Source organism: Osmerus mordax, chromosome 16 (genome assembly GCF_038355195.1).
Source record: "Osmerus mordax isolate fOsmMor3 chromosome 16, fOsmMor3.pri, whole genome shotgun sequence".
Lineage (NCBI taxonomy): Eukaryota > Metazoa > Chordata > Actinopteri > Osmeriformes > Osmeridae > Osmerus > Osmerus mordax.
In genome coordinates, this window is record NC_090065.1 from 11,331,659 (window position 1) to 11,351,419 (window position 19,761).

Here is a 19,761-nt window from a genome sequence, read left to right on the forward strand (position 1 = left end):
GTTGCCATACATACCAGCTGTCTCAACAGATCAGTGTGAAAGTGTATAGGAACTCACCATACCATATAAGACAGAAGATAAAAAGAGATATAGAGATTGAGATGTTTGAGAGAAAGTGTGATAGCCAGAAAGAGAGAGAGGGGAGTGAGCCAGAGAACCAGAGATTGAGGTAGAGTTTCTAGAGTGGAAAACAGAAAGATAGAAAGAGAGAGAGAGAGAGAGAGAGAGAGAGAGAGAGAGAGAGAGAGAGAGAGAGAGAGAGAGAGAGAGAAAGAATCAGAATGGTTATGACAGTTTTACCCCCTTGCAAAAGGCAGTGCCTCTTCTCTCTCATATACTCTGCTTGGTCGGTGTGTAAAAAAGAAAAAAAAAAAGAAAAGAAAAAAGGCAAAAAAAAAAAAGAACTTCTACTCCACCCCTTGCTCTTCCCCTCCCTCCTCCCTCCTCTCCTCCCCTTCCCGTCTGAGGCTAAGGAATCCCAGTCAGGCGGCAGTGTTTAATTGAAGAGTACCCGTTGCTTTAGCTGGGGCTAATGATCCCTGTGCCGGAGTAGAGACACACACCGCGGCAGTTCCGGGGGCTCGACTAGACGCAGACATCCAGGAACGCATGTGAAGGAAGGAGAGAAGGAGGGGGGGAGGAAAATCCGTCCTGGAAGCTACCGTTTTGTGTGAGCGAGACCGAAAAAGAGCGCTGAGTGAGGTGAGGTGGAGAAACGGAGTGGAGAGAGAGGGGTGGGAGTGGAGGAAACTGCGGGAAGGCTGCGGCAGCAAATGAGACAGAACTACCAGGAGGGAGAGGTACAAAGAGAGAGAAAGACAGAGAGAGAGACAGAGAGACAGAGAGAGAAAGAGAGAGAGAGAGACACAGAGAGAGAGAGAGAGAGAGAGAGAGAGGAGAGAGAGAGAGAGAGAGAGAGAGAGAGAGAGAGAGAGAGAGAGAGAGAGAGAGAGAGAGAGAGAGAGAGAGAGAGAGAGAGAGAGAGAGAGAGAGGTGGAGAGGGGCCCCCCGAGCAGGAAGGAGGGCTGCAGGGAAAAGTTGAAAAAGTGAGAGAGAGGGGTCAAAGAAAAGAAAGGGAAGGCAAAGAGAAAAACAAGTACAGGAGAGAAAAGGAGAAACAAAAGGGCAGGAAGAGGGGGAGGGAAGTCTAAGGTAAGGGGGAAAAAAAGGAGCTGAAGAAAGTTTTTCTGCTGGTGAGTGCTAGATGAAGAAAACAGCTTGAGCGAATGGCTAGGTTGGAGAGCTGGGAAGGGAGGAGGAAACCAGTTGTTTTCTAAGGCGTTTTCCACTGCGACCCTGGGACTGTTTCTGACATGTTCTCTGACTCCACGCGGACGGGACACTACAGGTTCCAGCAGCAGAACGTCTTGTGCCACTGTGGCCACTGTACCCAGCATGGGTCCCCTTACCCTGGTGTGCTGGGCTACCCCCGAACTCCGCAGAAACAAGCTCTGGACCACCCATCGCTGGACCGTCAGACAGACAAACACTCCCCCTTCCTGAATGAGGTGGAAGGGGGGGACTTTGGCCTGGAGAGGGAGGGAAGAGATGGTCATCGCAACCCACAGAGGAGGCCTGTGTTCACAGGGCCGGGTCCGTACAGCCAAATGGACAATTTTAGCCAAAGCTGCTCCTGGGATTTCCACCAGGCCCAGTGCAACTACCCAGCTGTCCGAGACCAGGGTGAGAGACACTATTTGCCTGTGCGGGGAGAACAGTGTGGTGGCTGTGTCATCTGTGGCGATGCAGGGATGCTCCCCTTCAACGGCAGGCATGCGCCGCAGCTGCCCCTCCCACCAGTCCAGTTCAGAGGTCAGCTGAGGCCGAGGCCTGTGAACTACATGCCTGAACCTGAGCCCCGCTGGGGGTGCGGAGGTTGTGAACACTATCCTTCAGACACGCGTGTACCCGAGCACTTCCACTCCCCTCCTGCCGTGACAAATGGACACTGCGTGCCGAGACCCCTGTTCACCCGGGCAGGGGAGACCAGAGATAGCCATCTAGACTGGAGCAAACTGAGGGGAGGATCAAAGGGAAGCTGCAGCCGACATCAAGCTTCTCACAAGTCTTTCTTCTCTACTGAGGTTCCTCAGAGGGACCTACACCATCCCCTGAGAAGGCCCAGACTGCTCCCTCCCTGCAGGCCGGGCATGGTTCACGCTGGAGACCCCGAGAGGACGGACCTGGTGACGCCCCAGGGGTCCGACCCAGAGAGGCCAAAGGGGGGGTCGGGGGGGTCTGTCCGCGACCAGATCCGACAAGTGGTTACGGACTTGGAGGGGGTTTTGGGGGGTCTGAAGCAAGTCCATGTTGAAATGAAGGAGGTGAGATGGATCTTTGTGAAGGTCTAAACCTTATGCTTGCATTCGCTTTGATTTGGTTGATTGGTCATTTTGATTTGATGCCTGATATGTCTTCGGATGTTCTGTTGCTGCTCGAACCGTTAAAATGGTTTTAAAATTCCATCTAGTCATTGTCGTGTTAAAAAGACAAAAGGTCGCTAAAAGCAAATGTGATATGAAAGAAGTCGCAGTATTGTTTGTGATTCACTTGCAATGATTTAGAGCAATTTGTACTGACCTTTTACCAGCAAGCGTCTGCTGAAATTGGCAGAGATGTGCACAGCACATTAACAAACCAAGCCTCCAGACCCTTTCTAAATGATGGTTTGCTTTTACTGTGTCCATTTGCAGAGGTGATGCAAAAAGCAACATCAACTTGTGAATGCTTGATTTGGCAAACCCAGCATCAGATTTCAGGGTACAAATAAGGACAAAACAACGATTTATCCAAATGTCCTTTTGGTAGAAACATGTCATAAAACAACCTTAAGACCCTGATGAAAATATCAGAGTGAGACACCTGGTGATATTAAAAGTATGTGTTTGTTATTCAAGGTCTGGACAACATAGTCCATCTCCCTAACAAGCTTGTTATTCTCCTCTAGGTGGTCCAACAAATTGACCATCTGACAGCTAACATTGATCTCAGCAAGGAGAGTCCTAGTCCAAGTTTAACTGAAGACACCCCCCACCCTGGGGCCTTGGGTGTCATTCAAGTTTACAACCACAAGACCAACGGAGCACTGCCACCCAAATCACACAAATCGGACACGGTCATTCTACAGACAAACTCCCCGTCCCCCGTGTACATGGCGTCGGTGGTGAAAACCAACCGCGTCATGCCGCCAAGCCCACAAAAAGACCCCCATCCGGACCGACGTGGTGTCAATGGTCACCTGCCTCTCCCGTGCCCACTCCGAGACACCAATCATGTGACCCAGTTGGACCCGACCCCACCTCCCCGTACTCTAGACCCCACCGTCATAGTGGGGAACAGTACTTCCCTATCAAGGAGTCAGAAACCCCCCCCTTACCCCCACAATGGACGTGTGGAGAAGGCTAGCAAGGGGCTGGCCCCACCACCGCCCACCTTCCTCAGAACTCCCCCATATCCTGCTGGGAAACGCAGGCAGAGCTCCAGTATGGTGTAAGAAAATGGGGGGGGGGGGAGCAGGAAACTTGAGGCCCAGGGCCTGAAACACGAGACGGGGAGACTCCGAGGTGGTCTCAGAGGGACCAGGCGGGAGATGAATTGTGGTAAGATTACAGAGAGACACACTTTACAATGTTTACATTTCCAGTTTACAGGAGGAGGGATTTAGGGAGTGTTGTGTTTGTCGCATTTACCGTAAATGTTGTTACATTTGTGAAGGAGAAAGCAAAAGGATGACTTTACAAATGCATGCGAGAGAGAGAGAGAGAGAGAGAGAGGGAGAGAGAGAGAGAGAGAGAGAGAGAGAGAGAGAGAGAGAGAGAGAGAGAGAGAGAGAGAGAGAGAGAGAGAGAGGGGAAAAAAGAGAGCGTGGAGAAGTCTGAGAGCACGGGGTCTGCTTTCGTTCATGTCACATGATTTCCCACTTCTCAGTGAGTTTGTCATGACTTCAGTCGAAATGCGTTGGAGGGAGTTGAATCACTTCTGGCACTTGCGAGACTGCCAGCGAAGGACATATCTTGCTTCCCCCGTTACTTGATACATTAAGAGGACAATTATAGTCATGAGTCAACATCTGAGTCGTCACAACTAACTAAGAAATCTACCTCTGTGTGGAGGCCAGGATTTGTATTGAATAGCATTGACTCAGAAATATAGGAAAATAATACTAAACATTCCTATGAATTGGAGAATACTTGCCGTAGGTGACAGTCAAAATGACTGCGTGGTGTTGAGGGAGATCTCTGCCTTTCTTGTGGATACTTCCCTCTTGTGCAGAATATGTGTAACTGCAATCTGTTTTTCAAGGCCTTCTCAAAGTTGGGCAAGCACAATCTGGTTTGAATCATAAAGACTTTGGACACGTGCCAGAGTGGAATGAGGAAAACCCTCATTATATTTGTGATGGCCATATAAACATTAGCACATCTAGACGTTGTTCACCATGGCAGTAAGCTTTCTGAGGTTTCAGCTACAGTGAGACAAGCTCCAGAAGCGACAAAGGCTGTGGTTTTTCCTTAAGACCAGTCATCTGCACTTAAAATGTTTCGAATTAGAGTCATTGTCTGAACTCTGCTTTGATTGCATATGGTTTGCAATTATCATCAATATGATTATCTTCTGGCCCTTTCAGACAATGAACCACCCAAAAATTGAATGATAATTCATTTCTATTGCTTGTTCCCCGCTATGTCTCACCCCATTCTCCTTTCTTTGTAACAGCATGGAATCAGCATGATTAAATCCGTTTAAAAAAATAAACATGTGCTAACAAAAGAAAAACATTGTACATAATTCAACCTTCTGCATTAATGACTCATTACTTGTCGAATGGTAGGTTGAGTACCGAGATATAATTTGTTTTGTACAATCAACCATGCACATCATGCTAAACAAACAATCAAATGTATTCAATATCAATGCTACTCATTCAGGCAAGGCTGAAAGACTCACAAACATGCAGTTCTCTAGCCAATGAATGTATAATATTTTTGTATATATCTCCGTCTACCTGTACTTATGGAGAAACCTTTCTCAGAGGGGAAAATGGCATGGCTTTTTAACATGGTAGCGAATAGATTCAAATTTTAAAAGGTTCTTTTCTTTCTTCAACAGGAGTTGCCACAACAGAAATAACATGTCAGGGTGGAGCCCGGCCCGGCCTGAAGATGGGGGTATTTCCAAAGGAAAACTCTCCATCATGTTGAGTGAATCTACATTTCCTGCAGGATGTACAGACCAGGGCAGAATACAGTAAATGTCAAGGAAATATAGAGTCTGCAGAGAGCATCTGAAAAGTATGCAGTGAGCACCTGAGATGTGTGCAGTGAGCACCTGAGATGTGTGCAGTGAGCACCTGAGATGTGTGCAGTGAGCACCTGAGATGTGTGCAGTGAGCACCTGAGATGTGTGCAGTGAGCACTTCAGTGTTAACCCAGCCCCTCTTCATCCTCTAAGCTTTATGGTGGGAGACTTGCCAAAGACAAATGGAAAAAGAACTTGGTGATGGTATAAATGAATTGCACGATGATTAAGATGTGCACTTGTATGTGGACATGTCTGTCATTTTCCAAATACAAAATGATAAGAGATCATTTTGAAAATGTTGAGTTTATTATGACAGAGTGGAACAGAGCATCTTATAATAAACATGACTGATGATCTAATTTGACTTTTTCAAATGCTTTACCTTTCGGCTTTAGGAAATCATGACCCACAGTTTGTTCTGGTCAGACTAACGTCTCTGGTTCTGTTTGTTTAAGTTGTCTCAAACTTTTACCACTTCACCCTGAGAAGCTTCTTTTTCAAGCGTACATCCCCCATCTCTGTGTCCACGTCTATTCACCAGCTCCTTCTGCGGTTTACCACAAAACACATCCTAACACACACGCAAACGCTCACACATACAAAATAACACACACACACAAACGTGACACAAGACCAGCATGCGTCTCCCAGTTCTCCCAGAGTTGGCGTAAAGGTGTGTTGACGAATGACCGATGTAGACAAGTGCAAACTGTGAATCCCCCGCCGACACTTACGCCCGCTGTCTCTGGGGCTAGGAAAGAGTGATGTGCGTGCGGATGTTGAGGGGTGAGGTTGTAAGTAGTCGCTAAGCCAATGAAGGTTAACCATGGTGGTAGAGGTCACAGACCAACAGCCATTTTTACCTGTCAAACCATCAAGAAACAGGCAAGGAACTGGAATAATTTGCTTAAACGTCACAACACGCATACCGTAAAATCCTGACATACTTATTGATGTGCCTCCTGTTCTGAAAACAGTTTTCACCTAGATCAATACTAAACCTCTATATTTTTCGGAGCAGTATCTTTATTAACAAACATGATTTAATAAGCACGAACATCATTTCAGATCAAAATAAATTAAACCAAAATTGCGGCCCTGTACTCAGAAAACCATAAGATCTCTAAAGCCCAGAAGGCTTTGAACCAACCGCCTGCCAAGGCTGTCTATTCTCTCTATTCATCTCCTCAGACAGACGGCACTAGCTGCCATGTTGGCGGTGCCTCCTTTGTAAACAGTCGAATCACTCTGGTATGTACGCTAGGGTCCTTACCAAGAACAACACCCCATCTTGGTACACCACCACCTCCTGTTTGCCTCCTCCACTCAAAAATAATGGATTCCCTTTGCTATTAATACAGCAGGTGTGTGCAGACAAACAGTCGGTTTTTTCGCTGCTGGCTGTGATTGTCAGAACTTCAGGGGAAAGGTTCATAGGGTTCTAGGCTGTTTCCTAAAGAGCTTGTCTGAAGACATTGTTCTGCAGATATTAATGTACAGCCAACTGTTTATTCTTACCGATTGCAGCGTATGTTTGGAAGAATGCACCACGGGATAGCACTGAGAGTCTTAAAGAGCATGTCTGTGCCTAGCCACAGTAAGGTGCTAGGAGGTACAACCTGTGCTTATAAATGTAAGGGTCAACAGTGGAGAATTCTGGAACACAAAAACATGCTGTTGTTCATGTTACATTTCCTCACAACAATTGTAATAAGTATCTGAAATAGGTGTGACAACTGTTGAAAATATAGTATTTTTATAACCTCTCACGTATTGTTTTGGTTCGCAATTAAGCAACACTAACAACTGCAATTTTTTCTCAGTCGTTGCTTGGCCCAGAAGTTACAAGTAATTGGATTCTGAGCAACAGATTTTAATCTACTTTGGATATGAAGTCAAGCGCAAGACAAAACTTGATAAAAGATTACGACGAGGGATGTTTCATTAGTGGAGAAAGCACCTCAACTGACTGACAAATACATTCAAGTAGGCCCTCAGACACAAGGCACAACTGTTGCAACAAGCACCATATGTCACCTCAACACAACTTTCCTGGGTTAAACGGTAAAGCAGGAGAACCAGGAGGAGCTGAGAATGGTTAAGAGACATAGGAAAACCTGACTGAACATCTGAACCAGACAACATCCTTCCCAGGCAATGTCCTGTAGGTATATAAGAACACACTTCTTTGGTAAATAAATAAATAAATAAAAGCAACAATTGGAAAACCCTCATCGTGTCTATGTTTAGATATGAATACTTTAGAGAAAGAACACTTGGCCCACACTTTAACATGGAGGTTCAGTGATGTGTTGGGGTTGTTTAGCTGGCTCTGGCACTGGGTGCCTAACACATGTGCATGGCACTGTGAATCAGGAGTGGTGATATTTGGGCAATGCTCAACCCAGTTTTAGAGACCTTTTAGAGATATTTTTCAAAGGTCATGGGTCGCCCAATGAGCTCAAATACATGTTAAAAAGCATTCAGTATTGGTTCAAGACAAAAGGACTTTTGAAGTCGCCAACAATCAGTCCAGAACTTGTGACAACTGAGTGAAAACAACAGTTGGGAGAAGACACCCTTCAAATCTGGGAGAAGTGGAGCAGTTTTAACAGGTAGAGTGGGACAAATTGGAAGTTGAGAGATGCCGGAAAAGCATCTGTCACCATGAAGTGCTTGATTAAAGTTGTTGATTTCTAAGTCATTAACCGCTGAATAAAACTCAAAGGTTCGGATAAAAGTGGGACTGACTACTTTGGCAATTTTGAAAAAGCTGTGTCCTTTGAGGTCACAATTATGTGCGTTGGTTTGGTGATAACATAATGTTGAATGTTTTTAAAAACCTAACTAGAGAAACGTTAAGGTAGTTGTCCATAGGATGTAAAAAAAATCTCATAAATCAACAACAATTACATAATTGGTCCGAGAAGGCCCACACACACAACTCAATCCTTCCTTCAAAAAGATGAAGATAAAAACTAAATAAAAGTCAGGGCTGCAACACCTGGTTATACCACCTATCCCTACTTTAACAGAGGTCTCGCTCCCAGAGGAAAGAATCCAGTAGATGATGACTATGTATGGTTTCCAGAGTTTGGTAAGCGGGGACAATGTTTAGACTGTATGTTGGTGGAGATGTCTGCCAGTTGTATAAGTGACCCATGCAAGGATATGAGCGTCAGGCCCATCACATGTACAGTATGTTATGGCTCAGCCCAGCACTATTCTTCATCTCAATGAGATGACTGAGCACTTGAGGAATTTCTCTGCTCTGTGCCTAAACCAACCTGCCAGTGAGAGGACAGACGAGGGCCTGCACGTTCTGCTTCTGTGCCTCACTGTCTCAAAATGCCCCATATATGTCAAATCTGACCTGCTAACATCCTGCCCAGCTTTCCCTCTTAACACCTCTCCCCACACACAGTCCACCTACGTGCAGGTATATTTGGGAAGAATGTCAATGTTTACCAGCAGTATTTGTAGTGTGCGTGGACGGTGCAGACAGGACTCAGCTGGAGGGTGAAGCTCGGATGGCACGCTGGGTAAGACCAGATGCTTCTGTGGGCAACATACCGCAGCACTTCCTACTCAGAACCAGAACACTGGGCCATACGGATGAGCTGGATGTGACACTGAGTTCTGCTGAGGTCTGGTGTTGACGAACACAGGCATCTCTGTGGCCCGCCGTCGCGCTTGCTTGTGCAAGGCTAAGGAGCGAGGCGTGCTCCAGATGTCTGAGCGAGCCAGCGAGGGTGAGTCTGCATGCCCCACAGCTGAGCAAACAAGCCCTGTCTTCTCTCTAACATGACATGTTTGAAATGACAGGCCTGTCCAAAAAGACGAGGAACGGGTGAGATCGCGGTGGAGCCCAGTAAACCCCAAGCACTGAACCTTGAACGCTCTTACTCAAATAACCCTATGTTCAGTGTGTAATACTGCTGGCGCTTTTGACCTGAACGGAAAAGTGTAACAAGAGTCTTCTCCACCAATAAAGTGGTGCTTCGCTGAGATCGTCACCATCTGTAAATATTGGGTTGGAATTCCTAGACAGACTGGAATGGAGTTGACTAAAAGGGAGCGAGGGGGAACTTTCCAGACTCTTTCAATAACATAGACAATCTATGCTGGCAGCCTCATCCAAGTGGAGTCCAGAGTAAACCATTTGAATTGCTGTTAATATTAATGCCCGTTGTTCTACCTAAATTGAATCTCTCTGCTTTCAGATGTGCCATGCATGCTTGAAGAACACATTCAACCTCTATTGTCAACATGTCTGATATAATGACAAGGATGCATGTTCTTCATTAGCTTCAAGGACCCCACCCCCCCTACTGGTGGTCAGAAATATAGACTGGGTACGTGTTTCATTTGAAAAATGCAGAGAAAGAAGTCTCTTTCATTGGTCTGGCGTTGGCGGGGCTTCAGTGGATATGACATGGCAGTTTAACATCCTTCAGACTCTGTCTTCACAGGGCCCTGTCAGTAAACACAAGACAAGCTGCCTCTGGGACTGTTTGCTGGGGCCCTGGCATGGCCCCCATGAGCACTAGCTCAATCTGCACGCACCCAACCAGCCAGTTTAAGTCTCCTGAGTCTCAAATGTTGGCAGGAAGGATGGAACGAGAATAAATGTAGCAATTTCCAAAGCTAAGTTGTGCTGTTGTATAGAGATAAAAACTTTACAGTACCCTTTGTAACACAAACAAACTAGCAAGCTAGGCTTAACTGAAAACAGACAGGCATCATGCAGTAGATAAATGCCTTCTAAGAAGAGAAGATTTTTATATAATTTGAACATAATCATTAACATTGACAACAAAGATTTGTGACTGAGTCAACTGCTTTACTCCGATAATGGTCTGTATAGCAGTGTTCTACATCTGTCACATAAAACAAGGGGACAAAAGTTTGAGCGTCTTGGTAATATACACATTGTATTTACTGTGTTTATTGTGTTTTGCACATCATCGACAAAATTACAATAATAATAGGTTATAGCGCATAAATAAAATTACTTTACATAAAAAAATACTTTCACTCACACATGCATACACACTTACAAAGTGAATGGAAATATATTATCTAATTGCTATTCTATACAGGCTGAAGAGGCACTTTCAATTAAATTATGTGGCCACCAAGTGGTTAAACACAACTGCAATCTTTTAAACGTGCATGTCAATACTATCATATTAATGCAACATAACATTCAAGCATAAGTTCAAATTCAAGCAGTACCACAATTATTTTATTCTTACAATACAAAAATAGCCATATGCAATGGATTTGTCACATACAAATTGTTAAGCTTGTGTAATGAAATGTATGCTATTTCATTCAAATACAAAATAAACCGATTGTTTCATTTGCACAATGTGAACATTTTGCAAACATAATACTCAATGCAATCTAGTAACACATACGCTGATGGAAGGATTGCTGCACAATTTTACAAAACATTCTATACAAAGCAACAACTGTAATATTGTTGCTGTATACAGTATTTGGAGGTGCTCACTGGAAAGCACTTCAATGTTGTTCCACGTTCTTTCTTTAGTTTCAACCCCTGTTAATAGAGGAGAGAGATTAGCATGGCAATCTCAGTACTGACACTCCACACTTTTCATTTCAAACATCTTACCTCGTTACCCGACAGTTGCGTGTCTGGACTTGCGTGCCAGTGTACGTGATGTCACACCTCACCACGTTGTTGGAAAAATCTGACTCTTGAACATGAAAACTGGGATTGACTGTCACCTTGAAAATATAAAACACCATAAATGAGCACCATTTGCAAGAGTCCTAACGAATGGAGGAAATGGCTGGGTCCATGTGCAGGAGAAAGATAGGAAAGAAAGAAAGACATACAGACAGACAGACATTTGTAGAGAACAACATGAATGATATTACCTTGAGCACATAGTTCCCAGGTGGCACATCAGTTATGTCTATCCACTGACAGTCAATATTGGCAGCATAGGTGTCATGGCAGCCTGGACTCAACCCCTGCCCAGCACAAAAAAATATATAAAATGTACATACCAAATACACCTGTACCAAACAATGTGTCATTAGGACTTTGAGGTGACATCCTGGTCACCCGGGAGAGTACAGTACAGTACCTGTGTATGTGCGGTGCACGCATAGCGTCGCCTAAATCCAGCATCACAGCCAGTGTCCTCCAGGCAGAAGCTGGCCTTGTGTCCCTCTGCCACCTTACGTCCAGTTGTGACCTCCAATAGGTCATAGTTACTGAAGGCGTCCATGCTATGATAATGCCTGAGAACGGTGGGAGGGAGTTGGAAGAAAAGTTAGGGACATGTTGAAGACTAGAGACTGGAGGTGAGAGAGCGACGGTCAAACCTTGGACCTGGGGGGGTGGACATACTCACTGGTGGCAGCTGTGCCATTCCCACTGGTGTCTTGGTTTCACAGGCAGGAAGTCAGTTGTGCCTTGGTTCTTTACCTTCTGAGGGAACCGTAGAAGCACTCTGTAGTCAATGTCTCGCACAGTGGGGCTGTATGCTGACCTTGGGAAAACCAGGGGGAACATATGTATACACATGAAAAGATAAGGTCCGTGTCTGAACTATAGGACGATGTCATTTCAATGTTTTCATGCAGTAGGTGTGTGGTGAGGTCATTTCCTTCCTGTGAAAATACATTCATTCACACAGGAATTGGACAATAAATAGATCATGTTTAATGTATTGTCACATAGAAAACGAAACAGGTCAGAAGGATGACGAAGCTTCGATCAAGTTACCTGGCAAGACAATTTTCCTCAGCTGCACAGCGCAGAGCGTACATCTGCATGCGCTGGATGTAGGCACCGGACTGGATAGCATAGGGGTCTGGAATGAGATCTGGGAGTCCTGTTGGAGACAAACGTTCCATTTAAATGTAGATGCTGAAAACAGCTAACCTTTAAAACCCTGTGGCTTGATGGTTGATAACAGTAAGCCAACAGTCTCACCATTCTGGAAATATCGTGTTCCGTATCCAGTGCCAGGTGGTGGACGCCGCGTCCGCGCAACTGGTCTTCCTCTTGAGGGGTACATGTTGTAGAAAACTGAATTCCTGTGATTTTTCAATGGATTACGAGGGTCATCCCCGGCCATTTCTTCACCGTTAGTAGTAGCTTCGTTTGATGTACTCTCACCGGGACCGAGGGCAGGGCCCTGAACATTTCTGTCGTCAGAGCCAACATTTTCGGGGTTTAAGATTTCCGTCTGTACAAATTGTGTGGAGACAGATGCCTCCGCCTCTGGGCGCACCTGATTGTAACTTTCTCCAGGCCCAGACTCACTGCCTCTGGACGGTGATGTAGGAACTCTCGACTGAGCATCACTATTAGCATTCTGAGCAGCAAGAGGCCCTCTTCTCTGTACCCCACTGCCTGATAATTCGGGTACAATTCCGTGTGTGGAGGCATTTATTCGGTATGTGTACTCTGGGGTGTAGCGCCGTGCGCCAGGAGACCCTGCAATTCCTTGTCGGTATGGGAGCTCCGGCTGTTGTCTTGCTCCTGACGCGCGACTATTGGCGGCCATATATTGTCTATTGTCTTGTCCATGACCAATAGAACCGGGATCGACAGCATTGTTACGGTCCCTTGAACCACCGCCAACATGTGAATCCAATTGCCCGGTTCTAGTTTGAGATGTTCCTTCACGCGCTCCTCTGGGTACGGAATGGCCGGTGCCATCTCTTCTGCTGACAAAGACCCTGGATTGGCTTCTTGGGCGCACCGGTGCATGATACTCTGATCCAGTGCTCATCAAACTATACACCTGACCGTTGTTCTCCCACTGAATCCTCTGCCGCCACGGGCCGACGCGCTCGCGCGGCGGTTGCTGTCCTATGATGAGGTGAACCAATCCTTGCAGCAAGTAGAAAAGTAAAACAGAGCACTTTGCCATTTTTAACGCCACTTACAATTAACAACATAAACAACAGGGCAACATATGACTAGGCCTACTTTCCAGAAAAATGCTGATTTGTAGAAATTGAATAGAAAGAAATGTGCGCTATCCGTTCCAGTGCTTACGCGGCATAGCCTGTCAATTCCCGGGACCGACAGTTGGAGAGAACAGGAGTGTCGGATCTTTCACTCATTTAACAAAATGGACTAGTTTACTTACGCATGCACAGAAAGCACGAATTTCGGGAGAGAAGACTTAACCCATTCTTTCCGGCGAATTTCAGTTACACAAGGTTCAGACAATGACGTGTACTGAACAAATGTTACACTCCCGTGTCACCAAGGGTCTTTCCAATCTTAGTAGCTTACGTTTTTCGTGTATTTTCAGACAGTATTTTCATCATTTCACTTATATTTGGTGAATCTACTTGTTTGGGTTATGTTTCTTTAGGCCTGCTTCGACAAAGTGCAAAGTAGCTGTGGACCATTATTAACAATGTGACTACCCAACACTTTTACTTTATCAGACAAAATACTAAGCACGTGTTTCATTACTTTAGTCAGTTTACATTTTTACAGCCTATTTTGCTTTTTTATGTCCCTCCTTAAAACTAATCTGTTCACTGAAACGTAGCCTAATCATCACTCGATTAAAACTGCAGTCCATCTTCAATGGAGAATTAAGACCACTGGGTGGCAGTCTACATCCGCCCCCACCACTGTTCCCAATAATAAGCCAAGTAAGCTAAATGAAAGGAGCGCCAATGTAGGCTTAAATGATTGTATTTTACAAAATAACATCCTTAGGTTGACGTTGATGGTGCTGGTGATATTTGTTTTTTGAAATTAGCTGATCTATTGGAAACACTGGCAACCACTGTGAACTGGCGCGTTGGTCAAAAAGATTTTGCGGCGAAATGTGCGTAAAAGAAGTGACTATAAGATATAATAGGCCTTAATGTAAGTGATTGACTATATGCAAGTGAGGTCACATAAGTAACACAATGTATGTCGCTATCAAGTGTGGGGAAATGCTGAATGTGCATATCTTCAGCCAAATAGGGCAAAAGCTCATTGGGCGCCTGCTGGCTATAATTAGCCGGATATCTGACCGTAACATGGAAAACAGCCTGGAACGACGCCCCGAAGGCGAGGCTGTATAAGACCGTCGAGCCCTCACCACATGTTTGGCACAAGACTTTCGCTCACAAGCAGGACACATACAAAGTTTAGCCAGTAAGTATTTATGCTACATTTAGTGTTTACATGTGTGTCTGACGTGGAAAATACGTAAACAAATCACAAAAAACTGTTGCCAAAAAGGGTTGAACTAATTTGTTAACTATTGTTGAAAATAAAATGATCACCTATTCATGACACTTGTGGTTGTTTTCACAAAACACCTAGGTTTCCCCTGTGGTGCGGCCGACAAGTGAGACTAATTCTTGTACGCTTTGAATATATCTCATTCCATAAATCTAGGTATCCAGGGCTCCTCTGATCTTTGCTTCTTGTGAGGTATAACGAAGATGGTCTGTAAAGGTTGTACTACAAGAAACCCAAGGAATACCTCTGTTCTCTTTCCTGTAACCCCTGAGGCTCACACTTCCAATTCTGAGGAATAATCAACTAAATGATATGTCCAGAGGGTATGACGTCATCTTTACATTACCACAGATCATGGGGGAGACAATACAGGTGAGACACTGAAAATAAATATCTTAAGAAAGACAAAGTTAGATAACTGTTCAGAAATTGCGCTCCCATTGATGGAAAAACAGTCTGGTAGCCTACAGTTTTGAGATGTGGACAGGTGGTATGGGGCTACTCCTGGGATTTGTATTAACACACCAAGGAGCACGTTTCCCACCGTGGTATATGCATTAGCCACCACCTCAACAGCAGCTCAGTTTGGCATTGCTCACTAGTTACATTTGAAATATTAGGCCTACTATATGGTCTTCTCGAAGAATACCAATACTACATATTCTTTTAGATTTCACAGTCTGTTGTCTGCTATATTTAAATTAGCTAATATTCCAAACGTGACTTTCGTCATGGCTATATTACATTTGAACTTTGGTTGTTGACATTGATATGCAACTGATATGATGATAACTGCATGTGCCCTGGAAATAACTGACACGTGACAACTTGGACTCCTGTCTTTATGCCTTGGCTCAGTTTAGTTAGCCTACTTATGTTAATAGTTTTGTCAGATACATTTGTTGAATCCTTTTTCATCTCTTTTCAACCTTAAAGCCCAGACCTACTGTTCTGTTCTACAGTAGGTCTATATGGCATATTGGCATATCTTTTAAACAAAAAGTGCAATAGGCTAATCCAAATGTAGTCCAATTCTTGTCAATAAGTTCAAACTAAACCTTGCAACTATATAAGTTAAACGTATTTACAAAATGGATGCCACTAAAAACAAGAAGAAGGTCATGGTTTAAATAAATGTGACAAAGGAAATGAAGACAATGCTGGTCTAACAAGAGTTTAAACACACATATATTTACAGTTGACCCTCATGATGCTTTGCATTATGTTTGTTGTTTGTAAGAACTTATGTTGGGACAGGATCACAAATTCCTATTCAAGTACCTTTATCCTGTCAAGTTTAAGCACTAGCATCCTTGATTTTGTTCCTCAATAAAAGATTGAATGTTCATTATTTACTGAGCAAAATAAAATGCACATTAGCTTGTGGTAGAAGGTTGGAAATTATTAAACATGATCATTTCCAAGTGTTTTCCACAGTCTCTGCTTGCCATGAGTGCAGTTGTCTCACAGCAGCAAAAGGACAGCTGTTCATGTGGGCCTCACTTGAGGGAATAGCCGGTGATAGTCCACTCACTCCAGGGTTCTGGCCTCACAACCCAAATATGGAAGAACCGGATGGTTTGGTTACAGTTTGGTTACTACAGAGCTATGTGACGTTGGCCCTCAGCCACTTCAGAGATGATCACCTTTCCCTGTCCAAGCTGTGATTGGTCATTGAGTCTGAGATCAGTAAGTTTGTGTCTATGTAGAGGCCTAAATATAAACCCTTGACACCCCAAACATTTGGCCTAAATATAAACACAGCCACCCTTCAGCTGGCCGACGGCAAGCACCTAAATACTTCCAGAAATGAATCACAAGGCCGGTCCTCTCACGCCCTCCATAACTCTTCTATACGTCCAAACATTGCTGCATCTGCTTTTCACAAGGTATAGATTATATTGTTTCCTGAACTGTACATGGTCTTATCTTTGTTGACGATCTATCAAGCCAGATACAACCTTGAGTGTTCAAATATCTGAGGTTGATAGTCTATAATTACAACAACACAAAAGGATCACCGTTAAAAAAATATTTTTGCAACAATTATCCCATTGGGAAAAAGGAACTTTGTAGCTGAACTTTTAGGTTGTAATTTTAGGTTGATTACAGTTTCAATAAAAAACAATGTTTTATTTTCATAAGTGCCTTTCCTTATTTCTCACTGGTTTTATGGAGAGCAGAGTGGATGACTTGTTAAAGGTCATGGTGTTCCCTGTTTCTGATTCTGAAGCCAGCATGTGAGAAATAGGTAGCTTGATAGCTTGATATTGATGTTATGGCCATATTGAATATGATCTGCAATGGTAGAACACCAGTCATTGTAAAGTGTTTGCATAGAGATGAATAATGAATCAATCAATATGAAGTGTTTTTTAATGATGTCAGGACAGGGAAGGTTTGATTTGTTGGGTGTGATTGAAGTCAAGCAGTTTCAAGTTGTATCACTGTTATATAGAGCCACAAAGTTTGCCAATGATAAACTTTCTAAATTGTTTAGAGTGTTGGTGCCCTTTCATGTGATTGGCAGGTGTGTCATGGGTTATTTATGACATAAATATCAAGATGAGATGCTGCTTTCATGATAGGACAGCTATAACTCTTAAGCTCACTCAACAAAAAACTATAAGGTCAGTTACTTAAAATTGAGCTACAATAATAATACATAACGCTGATTTATTTGATGACCAATAGCTGCATTAGTGGTTGATGGGCATTAAAATAGTTAGTGTGTGGTCTTATTTTTGTTTCCTACATGCTTGTGTCCACTAGGGCCTAATCGAAGAGAATAAAGACAGAACACATGAGGTGAATTCAGATGTTTCTTTGAATGGGACATATTCTTTCATCCCAGTGTGGGATGTCTCACTTTGAGAACAAGGTCAGCACTCTGACCTGTTCACCAGGGTTCAACACTGGGCCTCTAGAATTGGCTCGTCGTTTCGAAAAACTTTGCATTTAGAAAAAGTTACACAAGATAATACAAAATCCTATGCTTCTGCCGTAAGTTTCTCCAATAAGTTACGTTACTATTTACAGATCAAAAACATGAAGGCAGAAGTATGGCGCTGGTGATATTTACAAGTCTATACACAAGTCTTCAGACTCCCCGGCTCCTGCTATAAGATGTTCAGCAGGGTGTTCTGAATGCTTTCATACACCTGGTTGTAAATTTCTTCCTGTGGTTTCAAGCCATCAAGGTATTCTGTGGGTCAGTCCAAAAATAGTGACAAGGTTACCTTGTGAAGGAATGAAACTTGGAAAATGATGCACAGTAAAAAAAAAAAAAAATTGACACAGCTGAGAACAGTTACTTACTGATGCAGTTGCAGTTGTTCTCCATCTCTTTTCTGTGTTTCAAATACATGGGCCACACATGACCATCAAATAACCCAGGGGGGTCAGCGACTGTGTATTGTCTTGTACTGTAAAATGAATTCACCATCATATGAACATATTGCTTCTCAAAATCAGAATCAAATGTTCAATCAAATCAAATATAAATGTATTTGTATAGCCCTTTTTACACGCAAGCATGTCACAGAGGGCTTCACATACGCCCATAGAATGTTATGTTACCTTCTTCTCCGTTTGCACTCTTCGTATGGAATGGCAATATAGTAGCACTTGTCATAGATGTCAACCATAGGCCTACAGGGTGGAACCAAGGTTCATATTCAGTTAGTCAATGTGCGTTGAATTTGGACACAAGGGTTGAATGTAAAGTGGAAAAGAGCCTACTTGTAGTTGTACAGTAGGAATCCTTCCACAATGAGAATGTGGAGCCCTGTCTCGGGGTCCGATTCCTCCACCTCAGGTGACAAGCTGACGCCGTGGGAACGAGCGAACTTGGCAGGGTTCTCTTGCCAGCCTTTGACAGTGTTGAACATGGCTTCCATGTCCAGGGAAGTGATCACTTTAACAGAACATGCAGGGAGAAAGAATATAACTCTTCAGTACAAAAGAACAGATTCAGCCCACCAATGTGCATCAACACACATTAGTCATTGTTCATGAATGGAGTAGCATTCACAGGGTTACTCCATTCTAAAATATAACATTTTCATACTTGATGTATGGAACAAAAGTATGGTACTTTTGAAATGTGCAGAAATAAAAATTACTTTACTGGGGTTTTCTACAGCGAAATCCACTCTTACCATCCCACTGTCTAAAGCCGTCCTCCCCGACTTCTATCTGAGCGGGTTTCTGAAACAGTCACCAATAAAACATTGCTGCAACCTGGAGGTGATGTTGAGTTACCAGTCAGAGCGGATCACACCTGGACATGCGAAGCCAAGGCCTCGTCTCCACTAAAGCTGGCCTGACTCCACCCTCTGTACTATTGCTGTCACAGAAACAGCACATGGTCCTCTGACCACGAGTTCACAGTAGCCTGCAGTTACAGTGAGCGAGACGGAGCTATATCTATTCAAAGATAGAAGCTACTAAGTCACTGAGATTAAGGGAAAAATGACAATAAACCTTATCTATTTCAATTTGGACCATTTCTTTACGTTCTAATTCAGTGCCGTATAGGAAGGTCATTATGTTTGAATAACAACATGGCTGAAGCTAAGACCACAAGCAATATGGTCAGTCCAAAATGATGTTGCACTACTAGCAACATGAATGCACACAGTTTGACTTTATGTGGGGATGCCCAACTTTCTTCAACACATTGGCTGTCCAAGACACAATCAGACCAGTATATTAGTAACAAAATACCAAGCCTAATATCTGCAAGTGTGGAATGTCACCTGCAGTTTTTAGCCAATCAAAAACGGTCAAGGGCATGCTACCAGTTAACTTTACCACAATATGGCATATCTTGATAAAAATTATAGTTATTGTGAGATTTCTTTGTTGATGTAGTTAATGTCTTACCTTGAAAAAGTCATCTTGATGCACCACGCAGCAGTTTGGTAATGTCTTCACAAGTTTATTTGTCAGAGTTGTTTTGCCGCCGTTGGTCACGCTGAAAGAAATGCAGATTATTAATGATTTGAAGAAATTAATTTGTCATAATAAAACCCTAATGAAATTAGACTCACCCGCCAATGCCTATGATTAACTTCATTTTGATATGTAGATCTTGGTCTTGGGCAACAAAGTAGATAAAAGAAGGGAACCCAACCACAACAAACTGTCAAAGGCTTTGCTAAAAGTTTGGCCTTTCTTTCATAATCTGCCAGAATGTTCCCCCCTTT

The 19,761-nt window shown here is 43.6% G+C and overlaps 3 protein-coding genes across 4 annotated transcripts; 1 reads left to right on the plus strand and 2 right to left on the minus strand.

The window, feature by feature from the left end:
- Window positions 1-934: 934 nt before the first annotated feature.
- Window positions 935-5,654, plus strand: si:ch211-178n15.1 (uncharacterized). Its single transcript, XM_067253035.1, has 3 exons — window positions 935-2,324; window positions 2,948-3,599; window positions 5,110-5,654. The coding sequence occupies exons 1-2, from the start codon at window positions 1,314-1,316 to the stop codon at window positions 3,491-3,493; spliced, it is 1,557 nt and encodes a 518-aa protein (XP_067109136.1). The 5' UTR covers window positions 935-1,313; the 3' UTR covers window positions 3,494-3,599; window positions 5,110-5,654.
- A 5,157-nt stretch (window positions 5,655-10,811) lies between these two features.
- Window positions 10,812-12,422, minus strand: loxl5b (lysyl oxidase-like 5b). The gene is made up of 7 exons (XM_067253513.1): window positions 12,278-12,422; window positions 12,068-12,176; window positions 11,694-11,831; window positions 11,424-11,580; window positions 11,212-11,307; window positions 10,943-11,058; window positions 10,812-10,867 (listed from the first exon to the last, which is right to left on the minus strand). Exons 1-7 carry the CDS (start codon window positions 12,420-12,422, stop codon window positions 10,861-10,863), a joined length of 768 nt encoding a protein of 255 aa, XP_067109614.1. The 3' UTR covers window positions 10,812-10,860.
- Window positions 12,423-17,360: 4,938 nt separating this feature from the next.
- LOC136958601 (nicotinamide riboside kinase 2-like) lies at window positions 17,361-19,761 on the minus strand. Of its 2 annotated transcripts, XM_067252620.1 has the most exons (7): window positions 19,606-19,761; window positions 19,439-19,529; window positions 18,712-18,760; window positions 18,293-18,467; window positions 18,131-18,202; window positions 17,870-17,976; window positions 17,361-17,756 (listed from the first exon to the last, which is right to left on the minus strand). In XM_067252620.1, exons 1-7 carry the CDS (start codon window positions 19,629-19,631, stop codon window positions 17,671-17,673), a joined length of 606 nt encoding a protein of 201 aa, XP_067108721.1. In that variant the 5' UTR covers window positions 19,632-19,761; the 3' UTR covers window positions 17,361-17,670. The 2 variants fall into 2 exon arrangements, with proteins under 2 accessions (XP_067108721.1, XP_067108722.1); XM_067252621.1 differs by lacking the exons at window positions 18,712-18,760; window positions 19,606-19,761 and having other exon boundaries at window positions 19,439-19,502.